Consider the following 20893-nt stretch of genomic DNA (forward strand, 5'->3'; position numbering starts at 1 on the left):
ATAATATGAGAAAACCAAGTAATAGGAATAATAGGACTTATCCTTGTTTTTGAGTTGTTATAGTGCTGTCTAACGTGTTTTTGAAAATAACGTATTTGTCAATTTTATCTGTAAATCAAAATCGTGAGTTTAAAGTCGCCAAAGAGATTGTTGCGCCTTCATCTCAGCGGCTAGCACGTAAACGCAACCCGCCACACAGATAGCGTTTGTTTGTTGAGAGGGTATTATCTGGGCTCTACGAGCACAGCTAAATTCCTCTAACTTTTTTTTTTGTACTCTGACTTATCAGCTCCGACTTATCACTTGGTGTTGTTTTCAGGATTTGAGTTTGGGGTGGCATATGTGTATCATCTCATACTCGCGGGTGGAGTTTAGATCGTCCTTATCAGTATATAATATTCTCTTCTGCCATTTTAATACATCCTCGTCACTAGTAACGCCGAATTGTCTATATGTTCCAAAATTTGTATCAATCGCGACCGGTGCTGATGGCAGCGAAAGAAAGTCAACCTTCGAGATAATACAGATCATTGAAATATAAAAACTCCTAGAGGTTTGATCACGAGCGCTTGAGAGAGAGTATGAGCACTGCCGTGCGGGTCAATGACCTTGATCTCGACCACGTGCCCCCGGCCAGACAACTACGAATACAATACAATTTACAATAAATTCCCTAACCATAACAGCTACAACATGCACTGAATACGGGAGAGGTCTGCGTTTAATACAAAAAAATACCCAAATATGTTAAATATAAACACATGTAAGGTACTCGTATGTTAAATAAACAGTTACTGGATAGCGACAATATTGTAGATTAACGCCTATTGTTATTTCTATGATATTCGTTTTAATAGTTTTACAATAAAATGTAATCTGTGGTGCGTCGAAATTTATATTTTGGTATGGTACGATAAAAGAACCCTTATCGGCTCGGGGCGACGCGGCGTTTTTGCGTGTATACGAACGGTCAGATATCAGTACCTACAATCAAGAATTGAAACTACAACTAAGAAACGTTCATTTGAATTTCACTATTAATGTTGTTTAATTAACCCCAACTGTAAACAAAGGTATCACTTGAGGGCAACGCGAAATTTTTTCGTGGTGTACGCCGTGTTTACTTGAACATCACAGCCCCTCCCAAAGAACATTTGAATAGACTGGAACTCTTGTTATCGTCAACGTAGGCAACAATCCTTGTCAGTAAACCTTTCTAACGGCTCCAGTTATGCGACATCAGATAATGGGACAATGTATAAGTAATTTCCATCTTTATCTTGGCATCGTCTGATTAATAACTTCTTTAATCACTAGGGTAATATTGTATTTTGATTTCTCAAAATACAAATGTAACTTTTTCACAAATTTTAATTTAAGTGTATCTTGAGTGTATCTGCAGAAGAGTGATCTAAATTAGACTACTTTATCGTTTAGCTGTGTTAGGAATAATAAGAAAATAAGCTCTTATCTTCTTGGTTATGTAATTATTGCAATGTTTTGTTTCTTTACTCATTTTAAAAACTTTATTAGTCAGTTATACCCGAACCAGTACAGAAACGAGACCAACGAAAATTGTAGTAATTCATTGCTCCTAAAAATATTAAACACGACTTAAACCTTAAATCTTTAGAAATTATGAGAAAGTGCTTATTGAATTTTTCTGCTAGTAGTATTCTGTAGCAGTGTATCCACTTACAACTTTTTAATGAATTCATGCAATTTTAGATTTGTTGATAAATGCTACATAGTTTAATAAACATTAAAGAAGATAGTTGTTATAAACTAAGAGTTGTAAAATTTGTTACTTGAAAAAGCAATATAAAGTGTTCTTGTGAACACGATAACTACTTTAAATGCTTACTTTTTGGACCAAACTTGGTAGGCCTATTTACAGATAGGCCAAGGGATCCGAGCGCGCAGCCGAGGCTCTATTAGCCATCCACGAAACACTGACCTCACCTATGCGCTGTCATTCTGTGATTGATTTAAAAGAACTGAACTATTGGAACACCATCTATTTGAATATATCCACGAGAAAACTGAATAAATCAGTAAATATTCTTGCCTCTTGGGCCACGAAAATACCGAAGTATGGACTCTAAGGAAAAGTTAATTCGACTTGCACTTTTTATCAGTACCAACGACCTTGTACTGTACCGAATCTCTCTCTTATTCTGCTTGATAAGATCCTCGCACAGGCCAGTGGCCCATGAGGATGGGCAGAGTAAGGCTTCTCCTTTTGATTAAAAAAATATATATATAAACAAAACAGTCACTGTGTCTGTGGGGGGGGGGGTGAATCCCCCCACTCCTATCTACGTCCCTGCCGTTAGGCTTTTACCTAGGGAAAATAAGGGTCTGAGCCCTAGTAGCTATTGCTGCATGTCAGTCCTGTAGTGTAGTGTTGGTGAAGTCGGTCCAGTCGTCCACAGGAAGATGCAATTGGGGGACCTCCTGGGCACGAAGCTCCCGGATGTGATCCCACGGAGAGGACTCTGCGGATTCCTCAAGACTCGATGTTAGGCCTTCCACGAAGCTGCTGATGGTAGGGACGTTGGTCGAAGCTCTGACGACGGTGTTCCTCACGAACCAGGCCGGCCCAGTGGCCTGCCGGAGACACACGCTCTGGACTGCGAGCAGTTTTCTCCGGGCGGTCTAGCAGGTTAGATGGTAACATGCTAGGGCCGCGTAGGTAATCACTGGTCTTATAAGGGCCTTGTAGAGCAGGACCTTCGTCCTGGTCGGTAGCTTCGTGGAGTTGAGCAGGGGGCCGATGCTGGCCAAGCCCTGCCTCACTAGACCGCAGATCCTCTTGACGTGGGGAGTGAAGGTCAGTCAGGTGTCCAGGAGTACCCCCAGGTACTTGACTATCGTCTTTCATGGTATGTTGTCTCCGTTGAGTGACAGGTGACGGCCGTCCGCTTGCTTCCTTGTCCTTGTGAAGTTGATCGCTTCACCGTGTCAACGTTGACCTTGATCCGCCACTTGGTCAACCAGGGCTCCAGTAGATGCAGCTGCCGCTGGATGTAGAATCCTGCCATCCTCAGGTTGGCAGAGATGTCCGTGAGGAGTACGACATCGGCGTACAGGGACAGCTGCACTCTTGGAGCGACTGGGAAGTCCTTGGCCCGATCCTGTACCTGTGGTACACCAAATGTCACTGGACGGGTCGTGGAGACGGATCGGGCAATGCTAACGGAGAAGGTCTGGCGGTGGATGTATCTGCGGAGCTGCTAGACTGTATAAATTAAATTTGTATTAATTTATAACACTTTTTACAATACACAATACATTTTTTTAACTTTGACAATGTTTTTTATAAACATATATTTGATAAAATAATAGCCCATATAATTGTGAGGTGAAAGGAAGCGACAGGTAAACTTTAAGAACCAAAAATAAACAGAAAAATTGGGTTTGGGGTTATTTTTATTATATGTTGGAGGTATTTAAAATTTATTACACTTGATGTTTTCAAATGATTTTAGAGTTTTGGACATTTTTCATTGTTATATGTTATAATGTAGAACACTATATTTTGTGGACCTCTTCTTCAGGTATCAAATACATCCTAAAGATATAAGCCTAAACATATACAAAAACTTAAAGACTAAAAAGTGTGGTGTTGAACTTGCTACTGTCTAAATTTGACAACAGTATGTTGTACGTCAAAATATCAAGTATGCAGGCTACCTGACTGGTGGAAAACCCCTTTTTTATAAAACCTTAAAACATTTTGTTAACGTCCAGGAGTTTAACCCAAGACCTCTCGGTGAGAGAGGCAAAGTCTTACTCCAATAAATCATTTACATTTATTTATAAGACTAAAGTAAAGGATCTATTGTTACATGAATAATTTATATGAGAAATTTTTCTATAATGACTGAGGTGGGCTTTTATTCTTTAACTGTTCATGAAATCTTGTTGTGATATGTGATAAAATAATACTAATTGTATTTTCTTTGTAAAAATTAACTCTGTATTTAGATTTTTTAACAGTAACTACAGAAAAACCAAACTCATATCAAAATTAACAATTCCATCAGTCCTCGCAGTATCTTCTTGCCTACCACTTAACACTTATCCTGCATCAAAATCCACACTCAGACAAGGTTTAGATTTTATTCGATAGTTTGTAGAAATGCTGCATTTATAGAATACTTAATCTTAGTACTGATTAAACGTCATCTTTTGGAAGGTATTCTTTTAAATAGTTTTTATTTGGATAAATGGTCTTATTTGTTATATGTATTATATTGTTTGAATTTGGTGGGATTTATAAATGTTCAAGAAATAATAAAGTAAAACTAATAGCTTCAGTGTCTATTTTATATGAAATTGTATTGTCTCTAGAGATGTTACTATATCATTTGTGGAGTGCAAAGTGTCAACATTCCTTCCTGTAAGTCATCTTAAGTACTGTACAACTTTGCACAAATTAACCTTCACAACTATTATGACATCTTCAGCTCTTCAATGTAAGAGTTTTTAATACAACAATGTATATTTTAGTTATTAATATAAGTGATTCATAATGGAAGAGATATAGGAATTAATAATTAATTTGTGTGAAATTCATTTTAATATTAAATATAGACCAAACCATATTTCACTGATTTGAAACACAATTAATAGTCTAAAAGTGTTTAATTGAATTAAATTAGCATTCAATTATATATGGGTAAAAGAAACTAAATTACATGCAGCTCTGTAACAAATTGTACTAACATCCAAATTATAGAGTTTTGTCATGAACTGAAATTTTAACACTTAGTACCAAATACAGTAACAAATATAATACATGTTAGATTGTACAGAAAACTTGGCTTTGGCTTTAGCAATTGATACATGATGTAATATATAAGAGTTACTAATATAAACCCCTTTTCGTGCAAAATATAATTTTAACACAACGTTTGTGTTATATAACACATTTTATAGAGGAATTTAAAAAATAGGGATCTTTGTTTTTTTCCCTTTTTACTGAAAACTTCCATATCCTATATTTTTGCCTTCACATCCCGTAGACCCTAGTGATGGGGTCACCCTCCTCCTGGGTACATCACTGTTATTAATTTATTAAAATTTGTCTTAAAGTGATAAAATGTGATTAAATGCTTATTTTAAGTAATTTAACATATTTGTACCAAAAACAGTTAAACGTGTTACATATCACTAGCCAATTAATTCTACTCCACAATTTCATTGACATTCATTGTGAATAATCTAATCATGGCAAAATACTCGATTCATAAAACCTGGGTGTTCACGAGTATGTATATTACAAGTTTCAATGCTCACTTTTTCCAAATGATTAATCTCCAAGTTTTGTGTGTTGTACAGGTGGTAACAATGTGGGAGTATACACACAAACAGTTGATAGTACTGCAGTGTCTGTATGGCCACAACGATGCAGTGACATGTCTTGCCTGCAGCCCTGCCTATAATGTAATCGTGTCTGGGTCCCGTGATGCCACCGCCATTGTCTGGGATCTCTCTCGTCGCATATTTGTGAGGCAGCTTCGGGACCATGCTGCCCCAATTGCTGCTGTCGCTGTCAACGATCTCACGGTAAATTTTGAACAAGCATTGTGTTTTCAGTTGTACTAGGTATTATCACTATCCTTAAATTAGCCTATCATATGGTAAAACTTTAAAATTCTGTATTCAAACTTTGTGTAAGTTTAATCTGTTGCAATATCCCAAATTCGATCTTTGAACAAACCTTTTAACATTTTCAGGACTTATTAATAAAAACAATCTCTATCTGGTTTCATTTAAATTCCCACTCGAAGAACACTTTTAGTTTTAACACTGGATCTGTCAAACGACTAGTAGTGAGACTAGTCGCTTAAAAATGTTTCTTCATTGTCAAGCAACTAATCACTAGTTGATTTGTAGTCATCTTTTTAATCAAATGTTCACTATCTAAATTCAGATTTAAGTAGGACAAGTTGTATACCAGAATAATTGATAAGTTTCACAGTTTAATTTGATGTACGGTTTATTTAATAGTAATGAATAATAAGTTCGCACATAAATCATAAAGTTGCAATCATAGCTGTTTGTTTGCTGTTTCTGCTCGCCCTCTTCGACAAAATTAAAAATAACAGGATTTTTATTTCTACTTTTGACACTGAAAATTTTGTTTGGGAATAATAATTTGGTTACATCACTGCATTACAAATATTTTCCTGAACAAAAGCATCAGTATTAAATATCTGTTTATTACCCTTTGGTCTGAAGAATGACATCCATTGCAAACACACTTAGCAGCATTTCTATAATGTCAAACAACTAGTCTTGGGTAGTCACTACTATATTGTTATTTTTTATTTTATTGTAGTTTTGATTTTATCAAGTAGCATCAAACTTTTCTTTTTGAAATCTGCCATCAAGTGGTATAAAAAATTTACAGTTCCTAAATATATTAATTGGATTGAAGATGTCTAATAATGTTTGAATGTTGATATTTAGTTTTTTGTAAAATCTCATAATTTTACGATTTTTTAGAAAAACTAAATACTCTTTGGAGAGTTGAATTTTGCTTATGTTTTGCATAAAACAACCTTTTAGGGGATATTTTGTATAATTTGACAAATAAACAAAATTATTTTTATGTTGTTTATGTTGTGTTATTTTTATGTTGTGTTTATAAGTCTGTACTTTCGAAATATTTTGTTTACTTTCTTTTTTTTTAACAGCCTGGTGTAGCCATAAGGACCGTGTTGTACACTGAGTACTTACACAGAAAATAGTCTCTGTCTGTATTGATCTGGGCTTTGAGGGTTTAAACTATTTAGTATATAAATTGTTCATACTATTGTTCTTTAAATATGGAGCAAAATACAAGGTGTGTATTACTTTAATTTTCCCCTTCAATACTTTTTTTTATTTTTAAGTCAAAATCCTACTTTAATGTAAATTTAAAACTTGTTGTTTATGCAATATCACAATGTCTGGAATGGGTTAGCCAGGTGTTGTCATGACAAAGAAAGCTAGCTAGGCAATGACTGGGTTAAAGATATATTTTAGGTTATCACGTACTCTCTGACATAGCGACTTGTGCTGGCATTTGGCTGCATCTAAGGTGCATCAACGGAGAGGAAGTGGCTTGTGTTTACCCATTGGAGAAACAATTAACTAGCCTCTCTAGAACTAAATGTTTGATTTTGGCAAAAATGCATATGTTTACTAAAATATAAATATAATGAGTTTGGTTACAGATACATAAGTAAAATTTTCAGGACTTTTAGTCCCTTTGTTGCTGTACAATAATGTTTGTTGCTTTCTCAAAAATATTTGTTTTTTACACCATTTTAGTAAGTAAAACAAACAATTAAAAGCAGCTGCCAATATTTTATTACTTTTTTGTTTATCTGTTCCAACTTTTTTTTATAAAAAAACATCATAATGTTTTTACAATGAAGACCAGTTTTGATTGTATTACTTAATTATAAGGCATAATAACAAAGCAATCAAAATTCACTTACAAAAGCATTTGATGTTTTATCTGAAGCTGCAGATTTAATTATCTGAAAGATAAGATAAAAATGTTTGTTACATGCAGTTGTTGCTATTAAAATTATAATTAAAATAAACTTTATATTACATACAATTACCATTCATTTACTTTTCATAATTCACTTTTGTGTGAATATCTTTGAAACAATTTTCTATATGGAGTGCGACCTGGCATTTCTGGAGTAATACAAATTCTCTTGTTCCAGGAGTTAGCAGATAAAAACATTTTGACTCATTCAACAACTGTAAACAGTAGTTAACAATAGTCATTGGGAACACAATTTACAGAACGTTTAAGTGATAAAAATTGAGCACATGGCAAAATGTAAACAATAACAAAACAAGTTATTAGTTGTGGTTTCAATGTGCCAACACAATAAAACAAAATGGAACGATTGCTCTTAAGGATGCAAGAGGGCACACAACTGCAATCTAGCCAAGAAAACAAATAATTACATGATCGTTAGCGTCTAAAAAGAGCACAACGAGTGCAGCTTGGGGAAGATATTTAGTCCTGTTCACCGGCAACAAGTAACCCTCGTGTGTTCCCCAATGGGTGTGTAGGCTGTGCTTACCGCATACAACAGGTCGTTTGTAGCATTCTCATAGTGTTGTGAAAGGGATAGCCAGAATGTTGTCATGACAAAGTATACCAGACGGGCAGTGATTAAGTTAAAAATATAATTTAGATGATTACGTTCTGTCTTCCAGGGAGACATAGCGACATGTGCTGGGACTTGGCTGCACCTGTGGAGCATCAACGGAGAGGAGCTGGCTTGTGTTAACACGTGTGTAGGCCGGGCTGACCGTATGCAACAGATCCTGTGTGTGGCATTCTCACAGTGTCGGGAATGGGACAGCCAGAATGTTGTCATGACTGGCTCTACAGACGGAGTTGTCAGGGTGAGTGGAGTGCAATCCAGTTATCTATTTTCAATTTATTTCCTTGACTACAAAATTTTACTTAATCATGCTTTTTTTGTAATGATTTAGACAAAATAGGGGTTTATTTCCTGACTTAATTTGATAAATCAGTTAGGGTGATTTAATTATAAGCATGGCATTAGTTTCATCATTGCTTCAAAATTCTAAATCTCTTATTATTAAAATGCCATGAACAAAGAATTTAATAAAAATATTACATTTATTGTACCTTAAAACAAGTTCTTTTAGTAAAAATATATATTTTTGTAGTGAATTACAGTGCAATACTAGAGCCTTATTGGCTAAGGTACAAATACTTCAGTAAAACCAATTTGTACCTTTAAATACATAAGTGTAAATTTTACAGATGTGGTCAGTGGAGTATGTACAAGTACCAAAGGAGGAAGGTAGCTCGCCGGCTGATGCTGTGGAGGAAGAGAAGCAGAAGGAAGAGATTCCTCAGGAGTCGGATGGCCCCAAGCACAGGGTCCACCAGCAGATGGTCAAGCAGATGAGCATATCTGCCGAGTTCACCACGACTGATGAAGGTAGTTTATAAGTACAACTGGTACTTACAAGAAGTCCTCAATTTCTAAAACTAGAAGGTTTTCTGTTAATATATTATAAATAAAAATGTAACTAGTAGATTCAAACTGTTAATATAGAATGAAATGTACTACAGCAAAATGTACTTTAATGCAAATAGTTATTAAAGATGATATATCTATAATTATTATAGATATACGTTAATTATTTTTAAAATGTACTAGAAAAAATAAAAATTATTTAAGTTGAGTACCAGCAGGCATGGAGGTATTTTACCTTCATTTTCACTTACACCAAGCGTTTTATACAGCTGCAATATGTAAATTTGTGTGTTTGTGTCTGTGTTTTAATATTTATTTGAATTGTTTAGTGTGTTTATTTAAATTTATTATTGTTACTGACTTACTGTTGATTGCTGAAATATATTATAGTTTTAGTTGAATAGTTTAAAATTGTTACTTTTTGTTATTTATAATATTGTGAACTAGTTCTGTTTTTCAATTACCTTTGTAGTTATTATTTCCAATATGCATTATTAATCTGTATAATGATTGAAGCTGCAATTATTGGGGCATTTTTGATTATGATGACTTTTGATAGACTTAGGTTATTTTATTTCTGTCACCTCGTCTAGTGTATAATATATTATTTAAGTCATTTTTATGATCCTATCCAATGTATACAAAACGTTTATTCCATGAATAAAGAGATTTCAATTTAATACAACTAGAGGTGGCAGAACTGTAGTCTTTCAGGGGTGGGAGGGTATTGAATACTTCCTAGAAGAAAGGGGTTTTGGGGCTCTTTCCGAGAAAAGTTTTAAAATATGAAATCTCTTAACAGTTTTTTTTTTTACATTTCTGAGTTGCAGGGGAAATTAATCCACACATACTTGAAATGCTTATTATTATTAGAAAAATATCAGGACGTCGTTCCACTGCAATCCTCTTCAAATCGAGTACTGCTTATAAGTACAGCTAAACATCTTTTGTAGACACTATTGTTATTTATGAAAGGTTAGGTCAATTCACTTACTTTAAACATTGTTAAAGTAAGTAATTCCTAGTATTAATTTATGTTCCCATTAACATCCCTGTCCTAAATATTTTAACATCCTTGCTTCCTGTAATGGATAGAAGATAAATATTTTAACATCCTTGCTTCCTGTAACAGATAGAAGATAAATATTTTAAATTGAATAAAACATGGGGAATGAATTATTTGATTTACATGTTTTGTATTAACACAGTTAAATATTTATAACACTACATCCTAACTTACCTTTCCTCATTCATGTCTTTAAAGAAAATATAAAAATACATTGAGAAACTGCTGTTATAAAGATGTGCATATAAAAAAAGCAGACTTTGACCACATTTCATAATAATTTAGTCTCTTTCATTAATTTACATATTTAAAACAAGATTTTCTAATTGTAAAGTTTTATTTGCAGGAAAACTAATTGCCAAGAGTGGTTCAGAGAGCAGTCTATCAGAAGATGGCAATGAGAACAAGAAGGAAAAGAAAAGAAAAAATAAGAAAGAGCCAGATGTGCAGTCTGAGGAGAAAGAGATGTGTAGTGATGAAGAGAGGGAACCGAGGCCAGCACCCGTGGTGAGGAGACGCAGGTCTTCTACACGCGGCAATCCTCAGGTGAGAGTGAAGTAGGACTGGGTGGAAATTAGGAACTGTGAAGTCTCCATATCATTCAACTTATAGACCAGTGACTGTAAGACACTGGTATATTACTCACATTGGCATATTACTCAGCATCAACCAACATTACTCCATTTGGGGAGTGATGGTCCAGGAGTGATTAACCCACCAATCCACCAACAAATACCAATAACCAATAATCATAGATGATAAAATGAAAGCTGCCATCAGTGTAAATAGCTCTCTGTAGAACACAAAATCTTTTTAAAAATATGATTTAAAGTGCAAAGCTCAGATCAAATTGGTCAAATTTCTATGTCAAAAGATTTTATAACGGTTTAGTTTTGTATGTTTTTCCAATTACAAAAAATTTAAAATGTATTTTTAATTGTTTTTGTGGTATGAATGATTGAAATTGTACAAATAGCCTAATAACAAATATTGTGGTGCTTATAAGTTAAATTTATCACATAACTTTCAAAGCAGTTATCAGATTCAAAAAATAAGTTTTAGCGTATTTCTCAAAATTAGCCCATCTGATGTTTTACCAGTTTAATAATAGTTTATATTCAGTTGTACATCAGTAACCAGATGATGTTATACAGTTCCGCAAGTCAGAGTGTGCTCCAAGCCGACCACTCGGGCTGGTAGAAGGGGATAGTGTAGATGATCCGAGTGGGCTGAGACCTAGCAAGTCCGACACCAGTCTGACTGACAGCTTTGTGGTGGTGACAGCTGACGGGGAGGCCAGGGAGGAGGAGCCAGCCCCTACCCCTCCCCTGCGACGTAACCGCATCAACAATCATCATATCCTCAGACAAGGTTATCCAACCCATACATTTGATTTTGATTTTATGTTTCAATCAAAGCATTTTGTAGCGTCAGTAGATTTAATCCATGGTGCACTTCAGATAATTTAATAGTAGTTATTTGTTAAAATTTAGTATTGAACTCTGCTAGTCAGGGACAATTCTTAGATGTTTTTATAAATAATTATTTGATCTGAGTCAGTTTTATCTTTTATCTTATGCCTGTTGTTTAATTTTACTACCAATATTTTGATACCTTTTACTATTGGTACTTTTGTTACTTTTTGTAGTTCTTGCTTTTCCTCCTCTGTTTTTATTATTTCCTCTACTATCCCTCAAAAATAATAAATTTAGAGTTTAACTAAATTAAATCAATTTGTATTGGTAAAGGTGTTAAAACAACTTACCTATAAAAATAATGTTAACTATATAACAAATTTCATTAGGAAGTATATTTAATAATTACTATAATCTGTTAAAGTTTTGGGCTCTTGTTTCAATGACATATGTTGATTTTATCTAGTTATGTTCGAAGCTTCTTCTTTTGGAATAACATGCGAGTATCAATAACTAAATTTTAGGTATGTGAAATCAGTAAAGAATGTTTCAATAGTTTTTGCATTTTGATTTTACTGTTAAAAGATAAAATTAAAATGTCACTTCAATACAAGATGCAATAACATTGACAATGTATATATTTTCATTAGGATTCGTGTGGCAGCGGCAGTTGGTGTTTCGCAGTAAATTGACGATGCACACAGCCTATGATCGCAAGGACAATACAGAACCTGCCTCCATCACTGCCTTAGCAGTCTCCAGGTCTGTACCAATACTGCAGGAACTCATTGTTATGGTTAATGTAAGAGTAATGGCTGACTACATTGTTAATTGGTTATATCAGAAAGATCTTTATCAATTACTTTCTTTGAAAGCAATTTCTAAACTTAAGAGGGTATTCTGCTTGTATCAAGTGATTAATTTGTTCATTAAATAGACCAGTTGTATTCATTCGGACAGTTATTTTTAACTTATTGGCATATAACCGAAATATTGAATTTTAGAATTTGATTATGAAGATTTAAGATCTTTAAAAACTCTAGTCAGACTTTCCTTGTACTTCATGTCAGTATGGTGGATGATGTGACAGTCAGAGGGGATTAAATATGGTGGTGCACCAGTTTCATTGCCATCCCATGTAGAATATCTACTTCTCTGATATGCACACTGTTTATTCAGGCAAAAATACAGTCAATATTACACACCAGAGCAAAAACCAGCTAGAGGACATAAAATCTGATGTAAGAAAAACTTATCCATTCACTCAATCCATCACTTTGTGTCTTTTGACGATTTAAAGTCGATTTTGACTTTAAGCACTGTCAAGACAGTTGTTAAGTTCAAAGTTAGCCTTCCAGTTGTTAGAATGGAAGCAGACAATTTCTGTCTTAAACAGTTTTATTTGATTTTACAGCTTAAAAATTAGGTTCTGAGGGCAATAAGGTAATGTTAGATTCAGTCACAATTGACAATTTCATAACCATTATGAACTCTCTAAACTGTTCTGTAAAAATGTCAGCAGTGTAAATATGAAATAGATTTCGAGAGCTGCTTTTTGCACCTTCGCTCATGAAATTCTAATAAAGTACAAAAGAACAATCTAAAACTTTTATTTAGTTAATTATATTGCATATAAACAGCTTCATACTGAAATTTACAGTGGGATATATGACATTGTTGAGCCTAGTATTGTATAAATCACAAATAATAAAAGTTATTTGGTTGGCACTTGTAAAAAACTCCAGTCCACAATTAAAAAAGACATTTTCTATCTGATTAACATTTTTAACCAGCTGATTTCACTCTATTGAGATAAAAAAAAAATGGGTATGATATCCAAGAGTATTTTCTTGATAGGTTAGTAAACCTATGAATGGCATCATTTCAAATTAGTATATTTTTATGTCACTATCTTATAACTATTTCCTATTTTAGTACTTTTGTATATTGATGTTGCTTGCAGAGACCACCGCACTGTGTATGTGGGTGACACCAGAGGACGAGTGTTCTCGTGGAGTGTATCAGACCAGCCTGGTCGGGGCGTGGCTGACCACTGGCTCAAGGACGAGGGGGCGGACTGCTGTGCCTCGTGTGGAGTTCGCTTCTCTATCTACGAGCGACGACACCACTGCCGCAACTGTGGCCAGGTCTTCTGCTCCAAGTTAGTGAAGTCAACGGTCTTACAATTAGATCAGAAATAATACTAAATATTAATATAGCAATGTCTCATATTGGTTCAATGTTAAAGAAACTATCACTAGAGGGGCTGGAAAAAATTAACTTAGCACGGTATCTTTAGAACTAACTGACCAAGAGTCTTGAAATTTTTTATGAAGCTTTATTACTATGTAGGCAACATTGGGCAATGGTGCATGACACTCAGTGGGATCTGACTGAGCGTTTGTGAATATTTCTACATTGGTCTTATGGGTGGCATGAGAAAATAGTAAAAATGAATTCGTAAACTAACTGAGAATAACCATATAATATTTTAACGTGTGATAAATATTAACACATATAGTCTAATTATACGCAAGGTATCTTGAAAAAGATTTCATCTTCAAATTTTGCATGAAACTTCATTTATACATAGATAAGAATGAGTTATTTGATGGTGCATGTCCATTGATGGGATTTGGCTGAGTGTTAGTGAATATTTCTACATTGGTCTTATGGGTGGCATGAGAAAATAGTAAAAATGAATTCGTAAACTAACTGAGAATAACCATATAATATTTTAACGTGTGATAAATATTAACACATATAGTCTAATTATTCGCAAGGTATCTTGAAAAAGATTTCATCTTCAAATTTTGCATGAAACTTCATTTATACATAGATAAGAATGAGTTATTTGATGGTGCATGTCCATTGATGGGATTTGGCTGAGTGTTAGTGAATATTTCTACATTGGTCTTATGGGTGGCATGAGAAAATAGTAAAAATAAACTCGTAAACTAACTGAGAATAACCATATAATATTTTAACGTGTGATAAATATTAACACATATAGTCTAATTATACGCAAGGTATCTTGAAAAAGATTTCATCTTCAAATTTTGCATGAAACTTCATTTATACATAGATAGGAATGAGTTATTTGATGGTGCATGTCCATTGATGGGATCTGGCTGAGCGTTAGTGAATATTTCTACATTGGTCTTATGGGTGGCATGAGAAAATAGTAAAAATAAATTCGTAAACTAACTGAGAATAACCATATAATATTTTAACGTGTGATAAATATTAACACATATAGTCTAATTATACGCAAGGTATCTTGAAAAAGATTTCATCTTCAAATTTTGCATGAAACTTCATTTACACATAGATAGGAATGAGTTATTTGATGGTGCATGTCCATTGATGGGATTTGGCTGAGTGAGCATTTTTCAAGCCTTTCACTCAGTACCCTAACACAATTTCTCTTCTGTCTGCCGGAGGGATATAAACATTTCTTTTCTGTATGGGTTTTGTTTGTTAATGTGTACACAGAACATCTCAAGAATGATATTTAAACCTATTATAGACTTGAAATAATTTTGTTTACAACCCCAGTGAAACCTGTTAAGTGGTGTACTCCTACTTTGTTATATGTAGTATGTTTCCAAAATTTATCTCCAAGTTCAATGCAATGCAATGCAATGAACAACAATGCTTACAATGTTCATTCTTACTGTGAGTTCTCCTATATAATTAATTGCATGCTACATCTATTTCATTTTGTATAGGGTCAGTAGGATTTGCATAATTTATTATATTCTATTCGGAATTGTTGTTATGAGTACCATTCTCTCTTAACTTAGATACTGCAAGTCTTTTTCTAAATTTATAGAAGATATAGAAGAGATTCTAAAGAATAGACGAATTTAATTTGGACGAATAAAATTGGACGAATTAAAGCCAGACATCATGGCAATTTCTGAGCACAAAATGAGTGAAAAAACGAACTAAATATATTACAAGTTCCGGTTATAATATATGTTCTTATTATTCTAGATCTTCAGTGGGCGGAGGAGTAATGATATTATCCAAAACACATCTCAATACTAAAAAATTAATAATTCCTTCAGTTCAAAAATTTGTTGATTGACAAAATATTTGAATGCTGTCTGGTTGAGGTATTACTAGAAAATTTTTAACTGTGTATTATGCTGTATCTACAGATCCCCAATACCAATGTTTTTCCACAAATTTTTATGTCAAATTGAAGTTTTATGTTCTATTTTAACTAACAAATACAAAAATGTAATATTAACTGGGGACCTGAACATTAATGTTTTAAAAAGAGATAATTATTACAAAGACTTTGTGAGTGTACTTAAATCACACAATTTAGAATATAAAGTTTGACTTTCCGACAAGAGTAACATTACAATCAGAGACAGCTATAGATAATATAATTAGTAATATTAAAGATTATGAACAGCAAGTAACAGGACTCATAAACACACATCTCAGACCATGATGCTCAATTACTTGAGATTTTTAACTTAAATATAAAAAAGAAAATTTCAAAAAAATATTGCAGGAATTTTAATCCAAATAATATTGTTACCTTTAGTAAATGTTTATCTCAGGAATCCTTTTATGGAGGTATATCAGTCAACAATTAACACTAAGTATGAAACCTTTTTAAATATTTTTATGTACCATTTTAGTAATAGTTTCCCAAAACTTATGGTAGATATCAAAAGATAAAAAAATTGATCAATGGATCACTGACGAAATAAAAATGTAAGAAAAAACGAAATCCCATCAACTTGAAAAAGAATTTAGAAAAAATAAGGATGAACATTCTAAACTTTTAATCAAACATTCCAAACAAAAATTAAAAAACTGTATAAATAGGAATAAGAAACATTTTTTTTTATAATAAATTAAGTAATTCTAAAAACAAATCTAAAATGACTTGGAATCTGATTAAAACTGAGATAAATAAAGAATCAACTGCAAAGCATAATATTAACATTGAACAAGATGGAATTTTAGTAAAGAACCCTATTCAGATAGCAAATTTTATTCAATGATTTCTTTGTATCAGTAGTTGAAAAAATCTGTTTTACCAAAGATTCCTCAGGGTAATAGTAACTTACTGTTAGAAGACAATTTTTCAACCCAATCTAGGTTTAAGTTTAAAACCATAACAGAAGAAAATCTTAAAAAAAATAGTTAACTAACTCCTTTGAAAATAAATTTTCTGCTGGCAATGATGATATTTCCAATGATATTGTAAAAAAAGTCTCCCTGTTATATTGAAACCCTTATTGCATGTGATAAAAACTCTTCTATTATCTCTGGAATATTCCCTGAATCATTAAAAATTGCTAGAGTAGTTCCCATTTTTAAAAAAGGAAATCCTAATGATGTGTCATGCTATCGTCCTGTGTCATTGCTACCCATCTTTTCAAAAATACTTGAAAGAGTTGTTCTCACTTTCAGCTAGTAGATTATTTAGTAGAACACCAACTCCTAGATAAAGAACAACACGGTTTTCAGTCAGGTCGATCAACAATTACTGCAGGAATTGAGTTCATCCAAACAATAATCGAATCAGTTGATAAAGGGGAAAAAGTTTTAGTGTGATGACTAGAGCCTTTGACAGTGTGTCTCATAAAAAACTTTTAAAGTCATTAGAAAAAAACTAGGTAGGGATTACTGGAAAACAATTGGAATGGTTTGAATCTTATCTCAAAAATAGACAGCAGTATGTTGAGAATTGAACATTCAATATCAGAATTTTCAGAAAAATACATTTACATCCGCAAGTTCAATTCCCAGAGGACGAATAATTAAACATGGTGTGCGCAGGGGTCTGTCCTGGGACCTCTCTTGTTTCTTTGCTACTTGAAGGGTTTACCTGAGCGATCCCTGTTGGTAGTACTATTTGTTTGTTTGCTGACGATTCGAATATAACAATATCAGGAGACACTAAAGAAAATGTTGAAGTTTCATCATTTATTACTTTGTCAATTGTCAAAGAATTTTTGGATCATAAAAATCTCCTACTAAAACTCAAGTAATTCTAATTTTATATCATTTTGTACAAAAACAAACAAGGAATAAAATAAACCCACAAGTAGCTATAAATAACGAAATAATAGAACAAAGTTGAAGTAACAACAATTTTTAGGGCTTTTAATTGACGAAAACCTAAGTTGGGATAAGGCACACTGATCATGTGGTAGGCAAAATGTCAACAGGCTTATTTGCTCTGAGACAATTGGCAAAGTACTGTAGCTTGGAAACATTAAAAATAATATATATTTTTCTTTAGTTCACTCACATCTTGCTTATGGGATAAGCATATATGGAGCAACAAAAAAGGGGAAATTTAGATAGAATTTTAATACAACAAAAAGAAATCATTAAGAATTATGTGCAAATTAAAAAGAGAAGGACTCAGTTAAACATCTTTTTGCTAATCTAAAAATATTAACTGTATATGGGCTCTATATTTTAGAAAACTATGACTTGCGTAAAACAGAACTTTGACCCGATTTTATCTGTAAATTAATCATATTCACAACACTCGATTAAATAGACAGGTTGAAACACATAATTTAGATTTTTTTAAGAGAAAAAAACTAAATATATGGGAACAAAGTTTTTGTATATGCTACCAAGGCATATTTTACTGGAAAATAATTTATCTAAATTCAAATCTAAAGCGAAAGATTATTTAATAAATTTATCTCTTTATTCGCTAGATGAATATTTTCTCAGCTAGAATTAAGCAATTCTGAACCTAACTGTTGTAAGGAATCAAGGAGGGGCCATTCTATGTTTGGTATAATAACATAATATATTTTAATATAAATAAAATCTATATTAAAGTCCTATCTAGTATTAAGTCTTGACCATTTGTAATTTGACGCTATTTATTGTACCTTTGTACATAATATGAATAAAGAATGTTTGAATCTTGAATCTTGAATTTCAGTAAATTTCTGTTGTTGAGTTTTCCCCCAACAATCATAACCAGAGGATGGTGAAGAGCTCTTTCAGCTTGTCTATAAACTTGGTGAAATGTAACCCCTGGTATAACAAGACCACTCACTTTAATCCTTCCCTGAAATGTCTTCAAATATTTGTGAGAAATTAAAAGAGTAATTTTATGTTTAAAGGTGCAGCAGATTCGAATCAGAGATATCACGGCTGAGGATACTGAAGCCCGTGAGAGTGTGTCAGGGCTGCCACGCATCTCTACGCTCTCAGCACAAGGACTCATAGACCTACCTGGTAATGTAACTGTACTGGGTACGCCAAAAACCGATCTGCGTTCAGTAGCGTTCTGTACACACTAGTATATTGCTTGTTTTATAATGTGGATTGAACTCTTATTATTTGAACACTGTTATGAAAGCTAACTTAATGGACAAAACTGTGAATGTATCATGTGGCAATATGTATTGAGAAAGATTTAATCTTTAGACTTTAAATTTTTGCATAAAACTTAATTTCTACTAGGACAAGAATGAGTTCTATGGTGGTGCATGTCGATCCATGGTTTTTGACTGAGCCTCATTGAAGCTTAATACTCAGTAGGCCGTCACAATTTCTAATTTGTTTGCCAGGGGAATGTAACAATTTTGTTTCTGTATGATTGTCTGTCGGTTTGTTCCAGGCCATCTCAAAAATTTAATGAGCTGTGGATTTTTAATTTTGCATGCCATATCAGAGAAGCCTGTTACATGGCATGTGGTGTGGCGTATACCTAATGTGTATATAGAACCATAGCAAATTGCAATGCCACCATATGTTTTACATGATCATTTTGCTATAGTACAAGTGAAAATTATGTTGTGTTTTAATTTTTTAAATTAATTTATGATTGTCCGTAATATAGTACTCTGGAATTTTATATATATAGTATATGTATATTCGGATGTTAAATTCAAAATTTTATATTATGAGAAATAAAACCGGTATGTATCTAATATATTCTTCTCTCACATATGAAGAATAATATATTTACATAAATATGTATTAGTTTATCTCATTGTAAGTGATAAACTAATATGTGAAATAATTTAATTTCAGAACTGTTTGTTACAGATTCCCATTTTGTAAACTGGTCAAGTGAAGCCCAGAGTGTTGTTGTGAAGCTTAGCTGCAGTTTTAGTTAGTTGTCAGCTTTGTCTGTGTACTTAGAATCGACAATAAGGTTATGTTGTTGAGCCATGGCCACTTATCAAAGGAGTTCTAGCTATAGTGTTGTATGACAATATCAACCATTTATTTTAAAGAAAATTTGTTTTTCTGGTTAAAAAAACCATCCTTCTGAGTACTTCTGGTGAAAAGTATTGAAGCCAATACAAACATTTTTCTAATATAAAATCATTCGAGAGTTGTAGCTAGAGAGATTGGTTACATCTTCAAAGATCTGTGTAAAACCAACAATATTTTATATTTTAGTGATTCATAGTACAGACCCTAGCATTAATTGTCTTACACTAAATAGACCTTCCCGAAGGCTAAATTGTTGGTATAAAAAGATCAGCAGTTTAAATATTATCTGTGTACACATTGTCCATGTAAGACTTTCATAGATTTTTTTTACTCTCCAAGAATACGCCTTTTTTGAGTATCTTTTTAACTCGTACAAATTAAGCATGAAAAAAAACTTAATCACCAGTTTCTCATACATTAGTGTGTGTAGCTATAAATTTGAAGTGAATTATTAAATTTTTACAACAGCATAGTTATACCATTAAAACTGATAAATATCTAGTTGATAAGTGGACCTGGCTTGTTTATACATTATATTGCATAGTGCTTTGAAATGATTCATTATAAATTGAATTGTTACCAATTGTATTGATGATTCCTATAAGTGCTGGTGTAGTAAGTTGTGCAATTTTATGTTATGATTAGGAGCGTGTTAAATGTTATAATATACATATTTTAATTTATTAGGAATAATTCATTGCGTTATTTAACTTTATTTTGCACACAATATATTTATTTTGTATTGTTTTAGCAAAAGTTAAACTTTATTAAGTCAGTTACATTAATTTAAAAGTTCTGTACACCATTTTTTAGTGTGTTTATAATATAAATAATCCAGATTCGTCAATCTTTTAAGTGATTGCTTGTTTATTTTAAATATTGTTTCAAAGCATGAAATTTATACTTAACTATTCAATAGTATACAATGATTTTTGAACAAGCTATAGTTAATGAAACTTTTATAACGCCCAAAGTAAGTTGTTTTATAATTGGATTTAGCCCCTTAAGTGTACACCTATACTACTTCCTTAAAAATAGAGTGGACTGTCTGTGTGTTACTTAATCTTACAATGGAACTAAATTGTAATTTTCATAATCGGCCCAATTGGTATAAGTTAATGTTTTTTTTAACATCATTGTGG

The 20893-nt window shown here is 32.9% G+C and overlaps 1 protein-coding gene across 1 annotated transcript in view; it reads left to right on the forward strand.

Annotated features, from left to right (window-relative positions):
• LOC124359086 (WD repeat and FYVE domain-containing protein 3-like) overlaps window positions 1–20434 on the forward strand; it is a 178529-nt gene extending 158095 nt beyond the window's left edge. The window contains 9 exon segments of the mRNA XM_046811521.1: window positions 5347–5574; window positions 8239–8430; window positions 8819–8999; window positions 10451–10650; window positions 11259–11475; window positions 12170–12281; window positions 13483–13680; window positions 18647–18761; window positions 19578–20434. Of these exon segments, the coding sequence (XP_046667477.1) occupies window positions 5347–5574; window positions 8239–8430; window positions 8819–8999; window positions 10451–10650; window positions 11259–11475; window positions 12170–12281; window positions 13483–13680; window positions 18647–18752 (1434 nt within the window). The 3' untranslated portion in view covers window positions 18753–18761; window positions 19578–20434.
• Window positions 20435–20893: the final 459 nt, after the last annotated feature.

Source organism: Homalodisca vitripennis, chromosome 4 (genome assembly GCF_021130785.1).
Source record: "Homalodisca vitripennis isolate AUS2020 chromosome 4, UT_GWSS_2.1, whole genome shotgun sequence".
Lineage (NCBI taxonomy): Eukaryota > Metazoa > Arthropoda > Insecta > Hemiptera > Cicadellidae > Homalodisca > Homalodisca vitripennis.